This window comes from Coregonus clupeaformis, chromosome 5 (assembly GCF_020615455.1).
Source record: "Coregonus clupeaformis isolate EN_2021a chromosome 5, ASM2061545v1, whole genome shotgun sequence".
NCBI lineage: Eukaryota > Metazoa > Chordata > Actinopteri > Salmoniformes > Salmonidae > Coregonus > Coregonus clupeaformis.
The window spans coordinates 24,515,677-24,538,310 of NC_059196.1; the positions used below are offsets into that span (position 1 = coordinate 24,515,677).

The 22,634-nt window shown below is 44.2% G+C and overlaps 1 protein-coding gene across 3 annotated transcripts; it reads left to right on the forward strand.

Annotated features, from left to right (window-relative positions):
* The first annotated feature begins 11,356 nt into the window (after window positions 1-11,356).
* Window positions 11,357-22,634, forward strand: LOC121565625 (spartin-like). 3 transcript variants are annotated; one of them, XM_041876186.2, is made up of 8 exons: window positions 11,357-11,639; window positions 12,124-12,935; window positions 14,160-14,357; window positions 16,050-16,197; window positions 16,331-16,525; window positions 17,502-17,660; window positions 17,988-18,078; window positions 20,149-20,230. In XM_041876186.2, exons 2-8 carry the CDS (start codon window positions 12,126-12,128, stop codon window positions 20,192-20,194), a joined length of 1,647 nt encoding a protein of 548 aa, XP_041732120.1. In that variant the 5' UTR covers window positions 11,357-11,639; window positions 12,124-12,125; the 3' UTR covers window positions 20,195-20,230. The 3 variants fall into 3 exon arrangements, with proteins under 3 accessions (XP_041732120.1, XP_041732119.1, XP_041732116.1); XM_041876185.2 differs by lacking the exon at window positions 20,149-20,230 and adding an exon at window positions 18,707-19,175; XM_041876182.2 differs by having other exon boundaries at window positions 11,358-11,639; window positions 20,202-22,634.

Consider the following 22,634-nt stretch of genomic DNA (forward strand, 5'->3'; position numbering starts at 1 on the left):
TGAGATGCTATGCTAGCCTCATGAATATGCATAGACGTCTAGAATATCAGCACATGCATCACACTTATATTAGCACACTCATAAAAACCTAAGCATTACAAAACTTCTATTAGATCAAATAAGCCTCATGTATCAAAATAGCAATACATTTTTATCTTGAATAAACGTCAGCAAAACAAAGGAGTTGATTGTTGACTTCAGGAAGCAGAGGGAACATGCCCTGATCCACATCAATGGGACTGCAGTAGAGAGTCACAAGTTTTAAGTTCCTCAGCGTCCACATCACCGAGGACTTGTCATGGACCAATGACACCACCACTCTTGTCAAGAGGGTGCAACAGCGCTTCTACTTCTTAAGGCGGCTGAAGAAAATACTACCGCTGCAGCATTGAGTGTCCTGACCGGTTGCATCACGGCCTGGAACAGGAATTGCTCCGTCCACGACCGCAAGGCCCTCCAGTGGGTGGTGGAGATGGCCCAGTACATCACTGGGACCATGCTCCCACCATCCTGAACATCTACTTGAAAAGGTACCTGCAGCATCATCAAGGACCCCACACACCCCAGCCACAAGCTGTTCTCTCCCTAACCGTCGGGCAGACGTATCGGAGCATGATGTCTGATACCAACAGGCTCAGAGACAGTTTCTATCTACAAGCCATCAGACTGCTGAACACTTGAACTGGACTGACCACCTGCTCGTATTCTCCGCACCTTAGCACACATGCACTCACTCATGCACACACCCACACAGACATATACACACACACATATACAGTGCATTCGGAAAGTATTCAGACCCCTTAACTGTTTCCATATTTTGTTACGTTACAGCCTTATTCTAAAATGGATACAATTATTTTTCCCCCTTATCAATCTAAACACAATACCCCATAATGACAAAGCGAAAACAGGTTTTTAGAAAATTTTGCAACAGAAATACCTTATTTACATACAGTACCATTCAAAAGTTTGGACATACCTACTCATTTTGCTATTTTCTACATTGTAGAATAATAGTGAAGACATCAAAACTATGCAATAACATCATATGGAATCATGTAGTAACCAAAAAAGTGTTAAACAAATCAAAATATATTTTATATTTCAGATTCTTCAAAGTAGCCACCCTTTGCCTTGATGACAGCTTTGCACACTCTTGGCATTCTCTCAACCAGCTTCATAAGGTAGTCACCTGGAATGCTTTTGAAGGAGTTACCACATATGCTGAGCACTTGTTGGCTGCTTTTCCCTCACTCTGCGGTCCAACTGAAAAGGATTGCACCGGAGGAGATGGCTGCCATTTTATGGGCTCCTAACCAATTGTGCCATTATGTGTGTTTTTTCACGTTATTTGTAACTTATTTGTACATAATGTTTCTGCCACCGACTCTTTTGACCAAAAAGAGCTTCTGGATATCAGGACAGTGATTACTCACCTCGTACTGGACGAAGATTTTTTCTTTAACAAGTTGGACGCAAAGGATTTACTTCAGACACCCGACAAGGCCCAAATCCCCATCATTCGCAGGAGAAAAAGACGGAGATATCGGGGACGTAAGTCAGGGTGCCTTGCAAGGATCCGACGGCGAGTGGGTAATCTGCCTCTTCCATCAGTCCTATTAGCCAACGTACAATCATTGCATAACAAAATTGACAAGCTACGATCATGAATATCCTACCAACGAGACATAAAAAACTGTAATATCTTATGTTTTACTGAGTCGTGGCTGAACGACGACATGGATAACATACATCTGGCGGGGTTTACGCTGCATCGGCAAGATAGAACAACGGCCTCCGGTAAGACAAGGGGTGGCGGTCTGTGTATATTTGTAAACAACAGCTGGTGCACGAAATCTAATATTAAGGAAGTCTCAAGGTTTTGCTTGCCTGAGATAGAGTATCTCATGATAAGCTGTAGACCACACTATTTACCAAGAGAGTTTTCATCTATATTTTTCATAGCTGTCTATTTACCACCACAAACCGATGCTGGCACTAAGACCGCACTCAATGAGCTGTATAAGGCCATAAGCAAACAGGAAAATGCTCATCCAGAGGTGGCGCTCCTAGTGGCCAGGGACATTAATGTAGGGAAACTTACATCCGTTTTACCTAATTTCTACCAGCATGTTAAATGTGCGACCAGAGAGAAAAAAAACTCTAGACCACTTTTACTCCACACACAGAGACGCGTACAAAGCTCTCCCACACCCTCCATTTGGGAAATCTGACCATAATTCCATCCTCCTGATTCCTGCTTACAAGCAAAAACTATAGCAGGAAGCACCGGTGACTCGGTCAATAAAGAAGTGGTCAGATGATGCAGATGCTAAGCTACAGGACTGTTTTGCTAGCACAGACTGGAATATGTTCCGGGATTCTTCCGATGGCATTGTTGAGTACAACACACCAGTCACTGGCTTCATCAATAAGTGCATCGATGACGCCGTCCCCACAGTGACCGTACATACATACCCCAACCAGAAGCCATGGATTACAGGCAACATCCGCACTGAGCTAAAGGGTAGAGCTGCCGCTTTTAAGGAGCGGGACTCTAACCCGGACGCTTATAAGAAATCCCACTATGCCCTCCAACGAACCATCAAACAGGCAAAGTGTCAATACAGGACTAAGATTTAATCGTACTATACCGGCTCCGACGCTCTTCGGATGTGGCAGGGCTCGCAAACTATTACAGACTACAAAGGGAAGCACAGCCGCGAGCTGCCCAGTGACACAAGCCTACCAGATGAGCTAAATCACTTCTATGCTCGCTTCAAGGCAAGGAACACTGAAGCATGCATGAGAGCATCAGCTGTTCCGGACGACTGGGTGATCACACTCTCCGTAGCCGATGTGAGTAAGATCTTTTAAACAGGTCAACATTCACAAGGCCGCAGAGCCAGACGGATTACCAAGACGTGTACTCTGAGCATGCGCTGACCAACTGGCAAGTGTCTTCACTGACATTTTCAACCTGTCCCTGACTGAGTCTGTAATACAAACATGTTTCAAGCAGACCACCATAGTCCCTGTGCCCAAGAACACTAAGGTAACCTGCCTAAATGACTACAGACCCGTAGCACTCACGTCTGTAGACATGAAGTGCTTTGAAAGGCTGGTCATGGCTCACATCAACACCATTATCCCAAAAACCCTAGACCCACTTCAATTCGCTTACCACCCCAACAGATCCACAGATGATGCAATCTCTATTGCACTCCACACTGCCCTTTCCCACCTGGACAAAAGGAACACCTATGTGAGAATGCTATTCATTGACTACAGCTCAGCGTTCAAAACCATAGTGCCCTCAAAGCTCATCACTAAGCTAAGGACCCTGGGACTAAACACCTCCCTCTGCAACTGGATCCTGGACTTCCTGACGGGCCGCCCCCAGGTGGTAAAGGTAGGTAACAACACATCTGCCACGCTGATCCTCAACATGGGGGCCCCTCTGGGGTGCGTGCTCAGTCCCCTCCTGTACTCCCTGTTCACCCATGACTGCATGGCCAGGCACGACTCCAACACCATCATTACGTTTGCTGACGACACAACAGTGGTAGGCCTGATCACCGACAACGATGAGACAGCCTATAGGGAGGAGGTCAGAAACCGGCCATGTGGTGCCAGGATAACAACCTCTCCCTCAACGTGATCAAGACAAAGGAGATGATTGTGGACTACAGGAAAAGAAGGACCGAGCACGCCCCCATTCTCATCGACGAGGCTGTAGTGGAGCAGGTTGAGAGCTTCAAGTTCCTTGGTGTCCACATCACCAACAAACCATCATGGTCCAAGCACACCAAGACTGTCGTGAAGAGGGCACGACAAAGCCTATTCCCCCTCAGGAGACTGAAAAGATTTGGCATGGGTCCTCAGATCCTCAAAAAGTTATACAGCTGTACCATCGAGAGCATCCTGACTCGTTGCATCACCGCCTGGTATGGCAACTGCTCGGCCTCCAACCACAAGGCACTACAGAGGGTAGTGCATACAGCCCAGTACATCACTGGGGCCAAGCTTCCTGCCATCCAGGACCTCTATACCAGGTGGTGTCAGAGGAAGGCCCTAAAAATTGTCAAAGACTCCAGCCACCCTAGTCATAGACTGTTCTCTCTGCTACCGCACGGCAAGCGGTACCGGAGTGCCAAGTCTAGGTCCAAAAGGCTTCTTAACAGCTTCTACCCCCAAGCCATAAGACTCCTGAACAACTAATCAAATGGCTACCCGGACTATTTGCATTGTCCCATCCCCCACCCCCCACCCCCTCTTTTACGCTACTGCTACTCTCTGTTTATTATCTATGCATAGTCACTTTAACTATACCTATATGTACATATTACATCAATTACCTCGATTTCAACTGTTATTTTACTTATTTTATTTTTTACTTATCTATTGTTTACTTAACACTTATTTTTCTTAAATCTGTATTTGTAAGTTAGCATTTCACTGTAAGGTGATACCTTACCTGTTGTATTCGGCACATGTGACAAATAAAATTTGATTTGATAAAAAATAAAAAACTCATCCCAAACCATCTCAATTGGGTTGAGGTTGGGTGATTATGGAGGCCAGGTCATCTGATGCAACACTCCATCACTCTCCTTCTTGGTCAAATAGCCCTTACACAGCCTGGAGGTGTTTTGGGTCAATGTCCTGTTGAAAAACAAATGATAGTCCCACTAAGCGCAAACCAGATGGGATGGCGTATCGCTGCAGAATGCTGTGGTAGCCATAATGGTTAAGTGTGCCTTGAATTCTAAATAGATCACTGAGTGTCACCAGCAAAGCACCCCTACACCATCACACCTCCTCCTCCATGCTTCACGGTGGGAACCACACATGCGGAATTCATCCATTCACCTACTCTGCGTCTCACAAAGACACAGCAGTTGGAACCAAAAGTCTCAAATTTGGACTCATCAGACCAAAGGATAGATTTCCACCGGTCTAATGTCCATTGCTTGTGTTTCTTGGCCCATGCAAGTCTCTTCTTATTGGTGTCCTTTGTAGTGCTGTCTTTGCAGCAATTCAACCATGAAGGCCTGATTCACGCAGTCTCCTCTGAACAGTTGATGTTGAGATGTGTCTGTTACTTGAACTCTGTGAAGCATTTATTTGGGCTGCAATCTGAGGTGCAGTTAATTGCCGATTTCTGAGGCTGGTAACTCTAATAAACGTATCCTCTGCAGCAGAGGTAACTCTGGGTCTTCCTTCCTGTGATGGTCCTCATGAGAGCCAGTTTCATCAGAGCGCTTGATGCTTTTTGTGACTGCACTTGAAGAAACTTTCAAAGTTCTTGAAATTTTCCGTATTGACCTTCGTGTGTTAAAGTAATGATGGCCTGTCATTTCTCTATGCTTATTTGAGCTGTTCTTGCCATAATATGGACTTGGTCTTTTACCAAATAGGGCTATATTCTATATACCAACCCTACCTTGTCACAAGACAACTGATTGGCTCAAACGCATTAAGAAGGAAACAAATTCCACAAGTTAACTTTTAACAAGGCACACCTGTTAAATGCATTCCAGGTGACTACCTCATGTAGCTGGTTGAGAGAATGCAAAGAGTGTGCAAAGCTGTCATCAAGGTAAAGGGTGGCTATTTGGTTTGTTTAACACTTTTTTGGTTACTACATATTCCATATGTGTTATTTCATAGTTTTGATGTCTTCACTATTATTCTACAATGTAGAAAATAGTAAAAATATAGAAAAACCCTAGAATGAGGAGGTGTGTCCAAACTTTTGACTGGTACTGTAAGTATTCAGACCCTTTGCTATGAGACTTGAAATTGAGCTCAGGTGCATCCTGTTTTCATTGATCATCCTTGAGATGTTTCTACAACTTGATTGGAGTCCACCTGTGGTAAATTCAATTGATTGGACATGATTTGGAAAGGCACACACATGTCTATATAACGTCCCACAGTTGACGGTGCATGTCAGAGAAAAAATCAAGCCATGAGGTCGACAGAATTGTCCGTAGAGCTCTGAGTCAGGATTGTGTCGAGGCAAAGTTCTGGGGAAGGATACCAAAACATTTCTTCAGCATTGAAGGTCCCCAAAAACACAGTGACCTCCATCATTCTTAAATGGAAGAAGTTTGGAACCACCAAGACTCTTCCTAGAGCTGGCCGCCCGGCCAAACTGAGCAACCGGCGGAGAAGGGCCTTGCCCAGGGTGGTGACCAAGAACCCGATGGTCACTCTGACAGAGCTCCAGAGTTCCTCTGTGGAGATGGGAGGACCTTCCAGAAGGACAACCATCTCTGCAGCACGCCACCAATCAGGCCTTTATGGTAAAGTGGCCAGACAAAAGCCACTCCTCAGTAAAATACACATGACAGCCCGCTTGGAGTTTGCCAAAAGGCACCTAAAGGACTCCCAGACCATGAGAAACAAGATTCTCTGGTCTGATGGAACCAAGATTGAACTCTTTGGCCTGAAGTTCAAGCGTCATATCTGGAGGAAATCTGGCACCATCCCTACAGTGAAGCATGGTGGTGGCAGCATCATGCTGTGGGGTTGTTTTTCAGCGGCGGGGACTGGGAGACTAGTACAGAGAGATCCTTGATGAAAACCTGCTCCAGAGCGCCCAGGACCTCAGACTTGGGTGAAGGTTCACCTTCCAACAGGAAAATGACCCTAAGCACACAGCTAAGACAACGAAGGAGTGGCTTCGGGAAAAGTCTCTGAATGTCCTTGAGTGCCCAACTAGAGGCCGGACTTGAACCCGATCTAACAACTCTGGAGAGACATGAAAATAGCTGTGCAGCAACGCTCCCTATCCAACCTGACAGATCTTGAGAGGATCTGCAGAGAAGAATGGGAGAAACTCCGCAACTACAGGTGTGCCAAGCTTGTAGCGTCAAAGCCAAGAAGACTCGAGGCTGTAATCGCTGCCAAATGTGCATAAGTAAAAGGTCTGAATACTTATGTAAATGTGATATTTCAGTTTTACATCTTTAATACATTTGCAAACATTTCTAAAAATCTGTTTTTGCTTTGTCATAATGGGGTATTGTGTGTAGATTGATGAGGGAGAAAAACGATTTAATCAATTTTAGAATAAGGCTGTAACGTAACAAAATGTGGAATAAGTCAAGAGGTCAGAATACTTACTGAATGCACTACATTCTATTATGGTTTTCTTGGTAGCCTATTTGTTTTCGTTGCTGTAAGTTGAACTGTACGTATTGGAAACGTGTTTATGGTAGGCTGGCATTGCTTAATTGATTATGTGTGTCAAATTTGATTCACAGAAGGGTATTGTGCCATATCACAACGTGTTGCTTAACTCATGAGCGAGAGGGATGATTTTCCATGTTTGAAGCGGGCCTGTAATGGCCTATTTATTTGGCAAGACAGCTGTGCATGGCTGCATCTCACTGCAGTAGGCTGTGTTTTGGTAATTTGGATCTCCATTTGCCTTTTGTTTACTGTTAATGTAACTAACCTAAATATAGATTGTGTCATGCCTTTATCGATCTGATATTTTGTTTACTAGGCCTACTAGTTGGTACCACTGTTTTGATCTATTTGCATTCATTAGCATTCACAGCTGTGTTGGGATTCTAAGCCAAACTGCTATTCAGTATTTCTGTTTGCATACATGGATAACTAGGCTACTACTTTCAGCATTTAGTTTGCATTATTTTGGTAAGAGAGCTGTGTATGGCTGCATTCACATAGGGTAATTCACCTATTACAAACAGCCTATCTATCTTGTAGCCTATATTGATTACCAGAACAGCCTAGCTGTCCATTCTGCTGATACAGAGGCTACATATTTCAAAAGCACTCAATGATCTCGGCGTCTCTACATTTGAACTTTGTTTATTTTGGTATAGCGTGATTATATAAGCATAACTCAATATCATTCCAATGCAAGAACCCCCCAAAATATTGCCCCCTCGCCTATTTCAACTGCCCCCTTAGTCACTTTATCCTGGCACCGGGTCTGGGCTATACCCTCGTCTATTGCCTGCACTAACATCGGGTTCAAACTGTTATGGCTTGGTCTGCGCTCTGCTCTATAACGATTTAATTAGCCTACGTCTTTTTTTATATTATCAATTGTTGCTAATAATCCTCAGCAACAACCACATGGCTGTGACTGCCTTTACAGAGGAAGCAAATGAAACAATGTAATTAAATGGAATGATAATGTAGTTATACCAACTGAAGGGAACTAACAGTAAATTGGCAGTTGAATGAATGTGTTGATATTAGGCCTACTGATGGTGGCTAATATTTAACATGATAGAAATAGGAACCAGAAAGTCAGGTAGCCTAGAATTAAGACATTCGAGAATGCCCATCCCTGCAAGTTAAAAGGCTGTACAATTTACATTTTGCATTATGGCACAGCATTTCATGAACTTTACTGTGGGAAATATGTTGATATGTTTCAGTTTGCTGCCATATGACTGGTTTCACATTTGTCTCCAGCAATTATAAGTTAAAATATCTAAAACAAGTGTTATTTATATTTACAATTCTCTTATACAAACAAATTACTCATTTACCTAGCTCTTATCAATTACAGTAAATGGAGAATGGTGTTATTTCTAACTGAAAAAAAGAAAGTACTTGGAACCGCTCGGTTCGCTAGACCTTATTCATGGTTTCCTTGAGCGTAAAGGTGGTGGGAATTAGTTTTTTTCCAACTGCTTACACACTTTTTCAAAACTCTCCTTTTTTAAAAACTCTACACACAATTCCCAAAATGCCTCAGCTCCTTCAAAACGTAACACTGCATTCAAAATGACAAACACATGTCAGAATGAAGCATTTGCATCAAATGGCAAACACTTCTTTCATAATAGTACATTTCTGGATATACCATGTAAACACTTGTTCTAAATCTAAAGCTCTTTGGTCTTTCATAGGCTTATCTACATTTCAATACAATGTTCTACAGTGAAAGTAATCTGCTGAGAGGGGTAACAAGTACACTGTAAACACCAATGCAATGTAGAAACAGAATATATTTATTAGGCCAAACATTACTGTTGTATACAGTAGCATACAACAAACCATAAACCTATGTAAACCAAGGGTCTGGCCACAATACTTCGTCCACATCACAAGATACGTTTTCTCTTGCCAAACATCGAGGGAAGTATCTCCTAGCATGGCGTATCCAACCTTGGACAGAGGCAACCTCTGTCCCCACATGCATCCTCCATTGCCTGGAGAAGCGGCATGCGGGCATTGGGTTGGCGATCATACACTTTCCAGCGTAGAATAATTCCTCTATGGGATTTAGAAAAGGTGAATATGGGGGTAGGTACAAAACTACAAATTGTGGATGGGTGGCAAACCAGTTTTGGACCAGAACAGCCTGGTGAAAACTAACATTGTCCCATATAACCACAAATCTAGCAGGCACCTGATCTGGATCAGGGACAAGCATTGTGTAAATTGCATCCAGAAAAGTGAGCATATGGCCGGTGTTGTACGGACCCAGTGTGGCATTGTGATGAGGACCCCGTTTTGAGTGATGGCAGCACACAGTTATATTACCCCCACGCTATCCAGGGACATTGGTAATTGCCCTCTGTCCTATTACATTTCTTCCACGGCGCCTGGTTTTGGTGAGGTTGAAGCCAACCTCATCCACATAAATAAATTCATGGCGAATTACATGGGCATCCATCTCCAATACTCTCTGTAACAGACAAAAGGATATACAGATGAGTAAATATTGTATGTCTGAAGTACTGGAAGTAGTGTTGCATACATACCTCTACAAAGTCATGTCGCAGATTCTTGACTGTCAGAGTTTCTCTCAAATGGCACCTTGTAAAGTTGTTTCATCGTCACTTGGTGCCGTTGGAGAATGTGTTGTATGGTCGACAGGCTTACAGCATTGAGGTTGTTAAATATGGTGTCATTATTCAAGATATGCTCTCTTATCTCTCGAATCCTAATTACATTGTTGGCCAAAACCATATTTATAATTGCAGTCTCTTGTACGTCTGTAAACAAGCGTCCTCGTCCTCCATGATGTCTTTGCCTTTCCACTCTGTACAGAATTCAAACACAGTATGTGTTCAGCATGATAACCAACCTCATTCATTCAATGCAGTGCAGTAAATGGATGGCTTAGAGTTACAAATGTTTATGCAATACTATGCAGTCATACGTATTTTACAGTACTGTAATGCTAAAATAGTCATTAGACAGTTGCATACCTGTTCTCATTTCTGAAGGTTCGAATTATGGACGCCACTGTAAATCGACTCAAGTTGGGCTGGACTCTCAGTCCAGCCTCTCTCATGGTCAAACCGTGGTTGATCACATGATCAACAAGTGTTGCCCTAATCTCATCAGAGATGGCTCTCCTTCCTTCTTTTCTTTGCCCTCATCTTCTTATTTTTCCTCTTCGTCTTTGAATTTGTCCTCGTTGTTGTCCCCTGCCTCTCCCTCCTACTCCTCTTGCTCTCTGTCCATTGTTGGCATCCGTTGTTCAAAACAGGTAATCTGACATTTGACCTATTTATAGGCCTATACTACAGTAAAGCAGTGATTGGTTAGTGATCAGTTAAGCAATTAGTGTTTGCACATGTGAGGAGTGTGTGTGTGACCTGGTGAATAAGTGTAGCATTTTGATTGGTTGGGTTTGGAAAAGGAAAGCAAGTCACTACCTGTTAGATTTTTGTGTTTTAGGTAGATAATTGTGTGTAGTGTTTTGAAAAAAGTGTTTTATGCAATTGACAACTGAGTCAAAGGCTGAGAAATAGCTTATGGTTTTGGAGATTTGGTGTGTAGTTTTGCACTTTGAGTGAGAGGTTTCAAAAATCGTGTGACATGAAAAGATTTTGTGTGTAAGCAGTTGGAAAAAAAACTGTAAGTCACGGTCAGAACACAGCATATCTGTAGACACACCTCCATTTATTCGATATCCACCCAAAACGAATAGCAGGTGAATAGCATGCTATTCTCATGCTTAAGTTCAAGGTCAGAATATGCATAGAGAGAAAGTGCATAAAAAGGGAATTATGTTCCATTTATGTGCGCTTAACTCGGGTCAGAATTGGGCCCATGGTGAATAATAGTTTATAGCCTTGGCCAATATGCACAAAGATAATAATTATGATAATTCTGGATCTTATTTTGACAGGTTGCACATCAAAATATAAATCATGCATTCCCTGGATATGTTGGATGAAATAGCTCCTACTTCTCGCAGCTATGCCCCCATCAGATTCTGTCTTTGCCTTCACTTTGTCAGGCTGGGGCAAAGGGGAAAACGCTGTAGCCCTTCTGTCAGGCAAGGGTCAGGGAAGAGCAACAGCGCCCTCCTCTGGCTCTCATCAGTCTTATCGTGACTTACTTTATGACTTTGAACTGTTTGTCTCTTATACTTTGCCGTAGAATAGACGTGTAAACAGAGAAGATTACAAAACTGTTCCACCAAACTCTTTGAGGGTCGGGGATCTCGTTCTCGCTACATTTTATTTTGTTGATTAGCCAAACATGGTTGTTGCAGGCGCATGACACTGACAGCCTTCCCTTGCCAGAAAAGCTTGAAATCCAGCTCAGACGGCTAAAAAGACAGACGTCAGACGTTGATCACCTCATTCACTTGACAGGAGCTTGTCGTCTAACGTTAGCGGGTAATGATGTATCAGATTAGATGGCTTTTGATTGACAAAATGTCTCAAGTTTCTGTTTGTTTTCATGATAGCTAGCTAGCTACCGACACCCCAAGGGTAAAGTACACACAACTAGCTAACTAATTGGCTTGCCTGCTATCCAAGCAGAGGAGCTAGATGTTATTGCCTGATAACTAACGTTAATAAGATACTGTCGTTACAAACCTAGCTAGCTAACTAGGTAGTTACAGTAATGTTATTGCTTGCCTTTGACTGCCAGCCACCTTATTCAAAATTAATGTAAAGAGCTATGCTAGCTAAATAGTTAGCTGTTGTTGTTGAGATTCTCAACTATTGCTTCCTTGAATTTAGCTATTTAGCTAGCTATTGATAATTCATTCGTATCATTTAACCTTTGCCAGCTAGGTAGCTACTTGCAGTGTGAACAGATCCTTGTAGAGATAATATCTCATCAGATGGATGTATTTTCTTGTCTTCTTGGCAGGCATGGAGGAAGCCAATCAAGACAGAGCCAGGCTGCAGCTGATCAAAGACGGCTATGAGAAGGCCTTTGAGTGCATCAACAGGGGCCTGACCGAGGATGAAGCTGGCCACAAGGCCCAGGCCCTGGCCCAGTACAGACAGGGGCGCCAGCACCTCCTCAGGTCCATCAGCGTGCCCTCACAGGGGGACAAGTGTGTGGGCAGCTCCTGGGAGTCAGCCCGCCAGATACAGCACAAGATGCAGGAGACTCTGAACAACATCACCACTCGATTGGCAGTCCTAGAGACCAGCCCAGACCCTGAGCTCCCACCACCTCTAGATGCCTCTAATGGAGTCCCTGGGACAGCCTCTAACTCTAACCTCTACCCCAAACTGGAGAAGGAAAAACCAGAGTGGCCGTCTCCACCCAAGCTGCTGATGACTAACTGCCAGGCTGGAGCTGTGGGAGGCAGTGTGTCTTCCTCCCTGCCTCTTTCTCCCACTAGACAGCCTGCGGTGCCTGGCGAGCTGCCCCCAGCCTACTCGTCCCAGGCGGCTGATGGCCACCTGACTATCTCCTACGGTACAGAGTCTGGAGAGATGTCGCTGGTGGGAGAGGAGTTCTACAGCCACATGTTCCCATCTCCCCCCTCTCCTCAGAGCCTGGGGGAGGATGGAGAAGAACTCTTCTTCCTGCCTCACGGGGTGCAGATATTCTTTGTCACACCTGACGGCCAGGTCAGTGCTCCCTCCTACCCAGGGTACCTGCGGATGGTCAAGTTCACCAGCCAGCAGTCAGAGAGAGTGCCCAACCGCCCCCCAGCCTTCCTGCAGGTAAGAGGGATGTGGGGGGAATGGGGTGATGAATTCTAGTCACTGTCTATAGTGTCAACACTTACTGTATCTAACCATTTCAGTGTATGATGAAATCACAGGGTTCATGGAATCTGTTTCCTTGATCTCTCTGTATCCATTGTGCACTCTAACACGATTTCATCATCAGTGGTTTGCTCTGCCTCTGCTCATAAACTCCCTCCTGTCATACAGAGGTGTTTGTGTGTGTGGTTGGTGTTTAGAATAGGGTTAGGCTCGTGTATATGTGGGATAGGCTAGCAGTAGCACAGCAGCCAACTAATGATCTGTGTCCTGCATCATGTGATCAGTGACTCAGTGGCCCTAATCCCAGGCAGGTGTTCTCTATGATGGCATGGTGGGAAACCCCAGTGGCCACTGTGTCAGATTCACAGATATCTATGTCACAACTAGTTACAGCAAAGAGACAGACAGGGTGTTGAATCTTCTCTGTGTTTTCCTGAATGTAGGAATGTAGGCCTAGTTGATACAGATTATAGGCGGATGGTTTCCCTCTTTGGTTTTCCCGTCCCTGTGGTGTCATGACAAGATAACCTCTGGCTATACGCCGCTGCTGTCTGTCTGCTGCCTGCCACATGAACAGAATATTACACCAGCACCACTAGTCTTTGAACAGAGCTGGAGATACACACGCATAGCCCACGCTGTTTGTCTGCAGTGAGTAGGCCAGTGGAGAAGGTTGTCCCTGCCTCAGTAATACTGTCCCCATGCTTTCCATACCTCAGCACTGGACCTACTCAGACTAAAGGACTAATGTCACTGAATGGCCCGCTGATGCACTGTAGAATTAAATGAGGCTACTGCTTGCTCTATAGAACCTTTATGACAGACCGTAGTATTTAGCACACATGCACCTGATGTGTGTAAACATGTACTGAGACTGGTGATAAGATAAGGAGATGGAAATGTTTCACCAAGGCCTGTATGTAATCAACAACTGAATGGCTATGTGGGAGTGTCAGGGATAGTAACAGCCCAATTGATGTGTTTGTCTTCACAGTGGGTTAACAGTACTGTATCATGGAGTTGGGGTCGACTTGTCATTGTAGAATTTCCCAGTAAGCCTGGTCTGGGGGAGGGGGTTAGGTTAGTCGTTCCATATAATCTCCCTATACTGTCCTGTGTGATTGGCTGTACTGTTGATTTGTTCCAGGTGTGATGGGTTATACTGTTAATGTATTCCAGGTGTGTGATTGGCTGTACCCGCTGATGGCCACAGACTCCCCCGTCCTGCTGTGTAACACAGGGGTGTTCATATTCCCGGACATGATGGCGCCCGCCCCAGGGTCCTACGTGGGTGTTGTGCTGTCCTCTGCACTGCCTGTAGGAGACAGACAACTGTTCCAGGACCTGCTGTCCCAGATGACAGACCTCAGGGTGCAGGTGAGCTGCTGAGGCTGTGTCTCAAATGCCACTCTATTCCCTATATAGTGCACTACATTTGACCAGGGCCCATAAGGTCCTGCTCTCTGACTGGCCCATATGAAGGTGTCTGGTGGTCAGCTGGTTGCTGAATGGTCCAAGGGAAAGTAATAGAATAATAAAGGCATCTCTCTGCCTGATGCGGTTTTGCTGATTTCAGGTGTATTTGAGGCATTGCCACACCATCATAGCATGACAAGTGTCCTTGTGCAGAAGGTTATGCACCCTGGATGAAAAGAATGACAGGGTTGCCTACATCCATTCTTAATCAGCAGTTCAGATTCAGAAACAGTGACAGTTTGACGTCATTTCCAAGCATTGTTCTTTGTTTTCTTATATCCCTGCCAATGATCCCAGTGGAATGTATGGTTCAAATTAAGGGATTTGGCCCAAAATGGAACCCTATTTCTTCATAGTGCCCTACCTTTGACCAGAGCCTGGTCAAAATAGTGCACAACATATGGAATAGTGTGCCATTTGGGACAGCCTAGAGATAATACAGTAGTAGAGTAACATGAGCTATTCTGCTCTCTCTAGCCTCAATAACGATTCATTTGATTGGTCCATATTTCAGATATTACTACTAATGATGTAAATGCTGCTCTATTCTGGTGTGAAAATGTCTGCTTGCTGTTGTAATGCGCTCTACTTCACCTGTGGGTCTTGGGCTTTCTCAATGTCTAGGGCAGATACAGAGGGTGTAGGGCAGAAACTGTGGGTTGAGGGAAGAAACTGGCTGGCGTCCCAAATGGCACCCTATTCCCAACATAGTACACTACTTTTAACCAGAGCTCTATGGGACCTGGTCCCAAGTAGTGTACTATGTAGGAAATAGGGTGCCATTTGGGATACATACACTGAAGGCTCTACAGCACTGCTTGCTCCCTGAATACACCTAGCCTCAGCAGTTAGGGAATTTAGGACAATGGGCAGATGAAGAGCATTAATGTGTGCTAATGCTCTTATCTGGCTACAACACAACACAGCCTCAGTAGTCACTACAGTAATGGAGTCAGACGGTGGTTCTGTCTCCGAGCAACAGTATTCAGCCAGGTTCTAACTGATGGCATGTTGTTGTTGATAAACTACCTCTCACATGGACAGCTGCTTCTGAGATGGAATGCAATAAACAAGTAGGCTTTTCATGATCACATTGAATGTATGTACATTTAGGAGGTTGTGTCTTGTTGAGAATAGCAGTGATGGTATTAGAACAATGCCCCTCTGTCTGTTTTCCTCAAGCAAGGAGACATCTGAAACATGTCTGGTGACCATGTTTTTGTTTAGAGAAGAATGAGTCATTGTGATCAGGATGGGGATAGAGGGAGGAGAGGCACCCTAGGGTAGCAAGAGCCTACTACTAGGAGGTTGCTATGAGGTGACTAGGAGAGTTAGGGTAAGAAGGCACTTGAGGTTACCAGGAGGTAACTAGGAGGTTACTAGGAGGTTACCATGAGGCAGGGACTGCTAGGCTCCAGCTAGGCTATCCTGTCCTGTATTAGTTGGAAGTTACAGAAACAGAGAGGACCAAGACAACGAAGCATAGTTAATCAAACTTGAATGTTCTTCTGCCAATGCTGTACATATACACCACCAGGTGTCGTAAAACCGCTGTTGCAAAACACCATATTAATACAAGTCCTGCTGCTCCAGGTTCCAAATGAGGCGGCAGACAGCATCAACCTGAGCCAGATGGTGTCCATCGCTCCCCCCGAGGAAGAGGAGGCTCCAGCAGCAGGAGAGGAGGAGGAGAAGAACCTGCCAGAGTGGAGCGAGAAGGTGGCCAGCGGCATCCTCACAGGTCAGACCCAGGGCCCTAACCCCTACAACGCTAACCCTAACCAATGACATCCTAACCCGAGGCTGTAGGGGTTAAGGTTAGGGTTGTGTGCTGTGTATCACTCACTCACACCTACTGTGTTTTTTCCATCCAGGGGCATCGTGGCTGAGCTGGGGCCTGGTGAAGGGGGCTGAGTTCACTGGCATAGCCATCCAGAAGGGGGCATCCAAACTGCGGGAGCACATCACCCCCGAGGACAAGCCAGCCCACGTCAGCCCCTCCATCTCCAAGGGATTGCATGTAGCCAAACAGGCCACCGGGGGCGCTGTCCGCGTCAGCCAGTTCCTGGGTGAGAAGCAGCTGAGTGTCTGACTCTGATTGGTTCTGGTGTTGGAAGGAGCTGACTGTCTGATTGGTTCTGGTGTTGGAAGGAGCTGACTGTCTGATTGGTTCTGGTGTTGGAAGGAGCTGACTGTCTGATCGGTTCTGGTGTTGGAAGGAGCTGACTGTCTGATCGGTTCTGGTGTTGGAAGGAGCTGACTGTCTGATCGGTTCTGGTGTTGGAAGGAGCTGACTGTCTGATCGGTTCTGGTGTTGGAAGGAGCTGATTGTCTGATCGGTTCTGGTGTTGGAAGGAGCTGACTGTCTGATCGGTTCTGGTGTTGGAAGGAGCTGACTGTCTGATCGGTTCTGGTGTTGGAAGGAGCTGACTATCCGATCGGTTCTGGTGTTGGAAGGAGCTGACTGTCCGATCGGTTCTGGTGTTGGAAGGAGCTGACTGTCTGATAGGTTCTGGTGTTGGAAGGAGCTGACTGTCTGATCGGTTCTGGTGTTGGAAGGAGCTGACTGTCTGATCGGTTCTGGTGTTGGAAGGAGCTGACTGTCTGATCGGTTCTGGTGTTGGAAGGAGCTGACTGTCTGATCGGTTCTGGTGTTGGAAGGAGCTGACTGTCTGATCGGTTCTGGTGTTGGAAGGAGCTGACTGTCGGATTGGTTCTGGTGTTGGAAGGAGCTGACTGTCTGATCGGTTCTGGTGTTGGAAGGAGCTGACTGTCTGATTGGTTCTGGTGTTGGAAGGAGCTGACTGTCTGATCGGTTCTGGTGTTGGAAGGCGCTGATTGTCTGATTGGTTCTGGTGTTGGAAGGAGCTGATTTCTGATTGGTTCTGGTGTTGGAAGGAGCTGACTGTCTGATTGGTTGTGGATGGGTGTGTTGTGTGGATGATTTGTATGGTGGCGGGGTGTGTGTTGTGTTATGACGGGGTGTGTGTTGTGTTATGACGGGGTGTGTGTTGTGTTATGACGGGGGGTGTGTTGTGTTTGTAGTGGACGGTGTGTGTATGGTGGCAGGGTGTGTGGGTAGAGAGCTGGCTCCCCACGTGAAGAAACATGGAGGCAAGTTGGTCCCGGAGTCCATGAAGAAAGACAAAGATGGACGATCCAACATCGATGGAGCCATGGTGGTGGCTGCCAGCGGAGTTCAAGGTACACATAGTCACTGTTGTGGTTGTTATAGTCACTATATAGTCATTGTATAGGACAAGACAGGACAACACTAACGGTGGCTGTGCGTAGTAGATCACCTGCTGGGTGTCAACGAACGGTGGAGATTCAACGTAGAATGTAGGGAAGTTAATAGATAATGACTGCCGATTTTCGGGGGTCAGAGGCGATAGGACGGCCACCCACTACGCATGGCCGACGTTCGTATTGGTCGGTCTTGTCCTTAAGGAGGGTTCACATGGATTATGTACCCCCTATTCTACCAAGTGTCTAGTCATTGTTGTGGTTCCTGTGTGTTTCTACATGAAGGCTTCGCTACCATGTGGACTGGCTTGGAGGTAGCAGCAAAGAACATCACCGTCTCTGTTGCCTCAGAAACCGTCAACACTGTCAAGCATAAGTAAGTCTTTCTCTGTACACTTCAACCAACATGTGTTGTCTGTGCTCTTCTCATTCAACATGGATGCGTCTCAAATGGCACCCGGTGAGCCTATGGGCCCTGGTCAAAAGTAGTGCACTATATATGGAATAGGGTGCCATTTGAGACGCATCCATGTCAAAATAAAGAAAGATGTTGTATTGTCACATACACCGAATAGGTGCAGTGAAATGTGTTGTTTTATAGGGTCAGCCATAGTAGTACGGCGCCCCTGACGCAAATTAGGATTAAGTGGCTTCTCAAGGACACCGACAGATTTTTCACCTTGTCGGCTCGGGTATTCAAACCAGCGACCTTTCGATTACTGGCCCCAACGCTCTAAGCGCTAGGCTAGCTGCCGAATGTGTTCTGTGCTCGGCTCATTCACCATGTCTGATTGGCAGCACTACTTGCTTGACTTTACATTTGCTCCTGTCCACCCAGCTCTGATGTGTATGTCTGTTCTTTTGCTTTCTAAACCAGGTTTTGCTAGACCAGGTTTTGCTAAACCAGGTTTTTGCAGTGTATCTTGCAAACACTCACTTGTGTTTTATAAGCAAAAAACAAGCAAGCACTTACTGTACATTTCCCTCTTCCACTCATTTTTCAGATTTAGGGGTCTACAAAACATCTTAGACCCTCCTAATGACAAGAAGACATGTATTTAAAGCGAGCCTTTTAATGAACACTCCTTAATAGTAACGAGCAGCATGGCCAAGGCTTAGCCTCTGTTTCTGGGTGCTCTGAATGTAAAGCTGCTGGATTCACCTCTACTCTCTAAACATAGGCTACTCTTCTATCCTACTCGGCTATACACTCGGAATTCAACATGTAGCGTACACTGATTTCTCTGGTTTCTAACTAACCAACTATTTTTCCTGACTTTCTTGAAAATAATATAACTATTCCTAATACATAGTCATAGTATGAATTGATGCACTTATTGAATTGATGTGTATTATATGTAGAAATAAGTGCAATCACCAGCCCCACAATATAATCAGTTGTACACTACAGGTGAAGACATCAAAACTATGAATAATATAATAATAATATGCCATTTAGCAGACGCTTTTATCCAAAGCGACTTACAGTCATGTGTGCATACATTTTTTTTTGTGTATGGGTGGTCCCGGGGATCGAACCCACTACCTTGGCGTTACAAGCGCCGTGCTCTACCAGTTGAGCTACAGAGGACCACCATATGAAATAACACATGGAATCATGTAGTAACCAAAAAAGTGTTAAACAAATCTAAATATATTTTATATTTGAGATTCTTCAAATAGCCACCCTTTGCCTTGATGACAGCTCTGCACACTCTTGGCATTTTCTCAACCAGCTTCATGAGGTAGTCACCTGGAATGCTTTTCAATTAACAGGTGTGCCTTCTTAAAAGTTAATTTGTGGGGGGGGTTTACAGAATATAGCCCTATTTGGTAAAAGACCAAGTCCATATTATGGCAAGAACAGCTCAAATAAGCAAAGTGAAATGACAGTCCATCATTACTTTAAGACATGAAGGTCAGTCAATCCGGCCTCCATAATCCCCTGACCTCAACCAAATTGAGATGGTTTGGGATGAGTCGGACCGCAGAGTGAAGGAAAAGCACCCAACAAGTGTTCAGCATATGTGGGAACTCCTTCAAGACTGTTGGAAAAGCATTCCAGGTGAAGCTGGTTGAGAGAATGCCAAGAGTGTGCAATGCTGTCATCCAGGCAAAGGGTGGCTATTTGAAGAATCTGAAATATAAAATATATTTTGATTTGTTTAACACTTTTTTTGGTTACTACATGATTCCATGTGTTATTTCATAGTTTTGATGTCTTCACTTTTATTCTACAATGTAAAAAATAAAGAAAAACCCTTGAACAAGTAGGTGTTCTAAAACTTTTGAGCGGTAGTGTATATTTACGGATTACTGAATAGTCAGACAACTTGAATAATTCTGTTGAATTCATGCTCTGCATGGGTGGTGGCTTTAATCCTAGTTGCATGTTGTTTCTGTCCTTGCTGTTCCCTATAATTGCCCTCCTTCCTCCTGCCCTCAGCCCTCACCCCCCAGCCCTCCCCCTCTCAACAGTTGTTTGTGTGTGATTATAAGGTATGGGGCAGCAGCCGGCCAGGCCACAGACCATGCTGTGAACTCAGCCATTAACATGGGCGTCACCGCCTTCAACATTGACAACCTGGGCATCAAAGCTGCGGTGAAGAAGACTGGCAAACAGACGGCCGTGGCCATCCTGGAGGACTACCAGCTACAGGACCCTAACACTAACCAGAAACAAGTGGAGAAACGGGACAAATAGGCCCCATCCAGGAACAAGTCTACGTCCCAAATGGCACCCTATTCCCTAAATAGTCACTATTTTTGGGACACAGTCAACCCCTAGCCCCATGACACTTACTCTAGCCCCTACCCACAGAGCACTGGTGTAGATATGAGAGGACTGGATAGGTGTGAGCAAAACAGCAAAACTTCTACCTGCCTAGTCTGTCATAGGGAAAGGCAGAGGTACTACCATATTGATTAAACATATCCTATTCTTTCAGATCTACCCAAGTGTCTAGAGAGTAGAGGCTAGGATTGCATCCCAAATGGCACCCTATTCTCGATTATAGTGCACTACAAAGGGAATGTGGTACCATTTGGGATGCACACCATGTCCTCCTCTCTTTCCTTTTAGAGCTTTAATTAAAACACGATTTGTATTCTATAAAGAAATCTATCTATACATAAATGCTTTATTTACAATAAATGTTTTATATTTGCATACTAGTTGACTAATAGCCTATAGAAATGTTACTAGGGTTTGATACAACTGTTAAGCACTTTAATCTTCATAATGAACGGTTCTCTTTCTTGAACTGCATTGTTGGTTAAGGGCTTGTAAGTAAGCGTTTCACAGTAAGGTCTACACCTGTTGTATTCAGCGCATGTGACAAAGAAAATTTTCTTTTATAATGACATTATAATAATGTTATAAATATTATAATAACTAAGATGGACATTGTATGTAGGTAGGCTGATGTATAATCGCTACATTATTTGTGTGCAATGTTGGTGAGAAGAAGACACTGGAATGTAATAAGTCACGTAGGTGATATAAATATAAACTGAAAACAGGATTCTTGTTTTAAATTTCAGATGGAACAGTTGTCTGTTTCAAGACTACTGCTGTTGACTTATTGTAGTAATACTGTAGTAACAGTAGTATTACTGCAGTAGTACTGTAGTAACACTGTCCACAGTTTAGTGTATCTGGAGGTAAAGGTGTATCTGAGGTAGAGTTGCACAATTCTGGTAACTGTCCCAAAATCCCCAGGTTTTCCAGAAATTCTGGTTGGAGGAATATGGATTTTCTGCTTGTTCCCCCCCAGCCTCTTTCCCCATCCATAACCTGAGGCCAGCATCGGTTCTGGGTTTCAAGATTAATTCCCTCCTGATTCCTGGAATATTCCAACTGGGATTTCTGGAAAATCTGGGAATTTTACAGTAGTTACTGGAAATGTGCAACCCTTATCTGAAAGTCAAGGTGTGTGGGGGGAAGAAACCCAGCAGCATGCTAACTATGTGCTATAAGAATACATGTTTGGGTTCATTTAATCAATGAAATAATGTTCATGTTTGAAACAAGACAAAACCAAGCATGCACAGGAAAACATGTAGTTATATAGATGTTGAGGGTACTAGATAAGATTGAACAAGGGTCTCTAATGTATACTCTTGTCATATGACTTCTTTGTAATGCAGAGGAAATAATCAATCCAAACATAGAAGCAGTGGAGTTTTAAACTGGTTTGAGAATGGTCCATGGTTTGCTCAGTATGCCTTAATAACCATGCTGTATGCTACTGTAACCATAGGCCAATACATCCACCTTACAGAAAGCAAGTCCATGCTACTGTATCGTCTTGTGGTCCAGTTCATTAACTTTGAGAAGCTATAACCTATCCTTTCATCTTAGTATCTGATCATACTTTTTAAAGCTGTGATAATTTTTAATTTTTTGTTTAATTTGATGTAAAGAAAATGATATTCAAACAATGTCATTAACATTTGGACAATTATTTTATTGTTTCTTGTTTTTAACTATGACATCTGGAACAAATGATTATGGCAAAATTACAGATACAAATACATCAACTGTTTCTGCACAATCTGTAAGTATGTGGAAAGTTTTGAGGGGTGTGTTTATGATTCGTGTCGCTGTACATGTTTTATGTTCTCAACATACTGTATTTAACTTGTAATGCTGTCTACCATTCATAATTTACCTTGGGCTGATGCTGATGTTTATTCAATGTGAATTGTCTTCAGTAATATTTCCCCTTCAGGTTTAAGTGAAGGCAGACTGTCTTTCTGTGTGAACTTTAAATATCATGCAGGAATTAAATACACATCAGCATTCTTACAAAGTGGTTGTGATTTTCCGAATAATGGCTCTGTGCTTCTGTTGCCCTATGTGAACAAATAGTCACATGGTCCGATGATAAACCAAATATCTGATATGTAATAAAAAGCAATGGAAGAATG

Coding starts and splice junctions, on each gene's coding strand:
- LOC121565625 (XM_041876182.2), top strand. CDS start 12,126: ATGGAGGAAGCCAATCAAGACAGAGCCAGGCTGCAGCTGATCAAAGAC. Junction 12,936..14,159: donor GCCCCCCAGCCTTCCTGCAG/GTAAGAGGGATG, acceptor AATGTATTCCAG/GTGTGTGATTGGCTGTACCC. Junction 14,358..16,049: donor TGACAGACCTCAGGGTGCAG/GTGAGCTGCTGA, acceptor CTGCTGCTCCAG/GTTCCAAATGAGGCGGCAGA.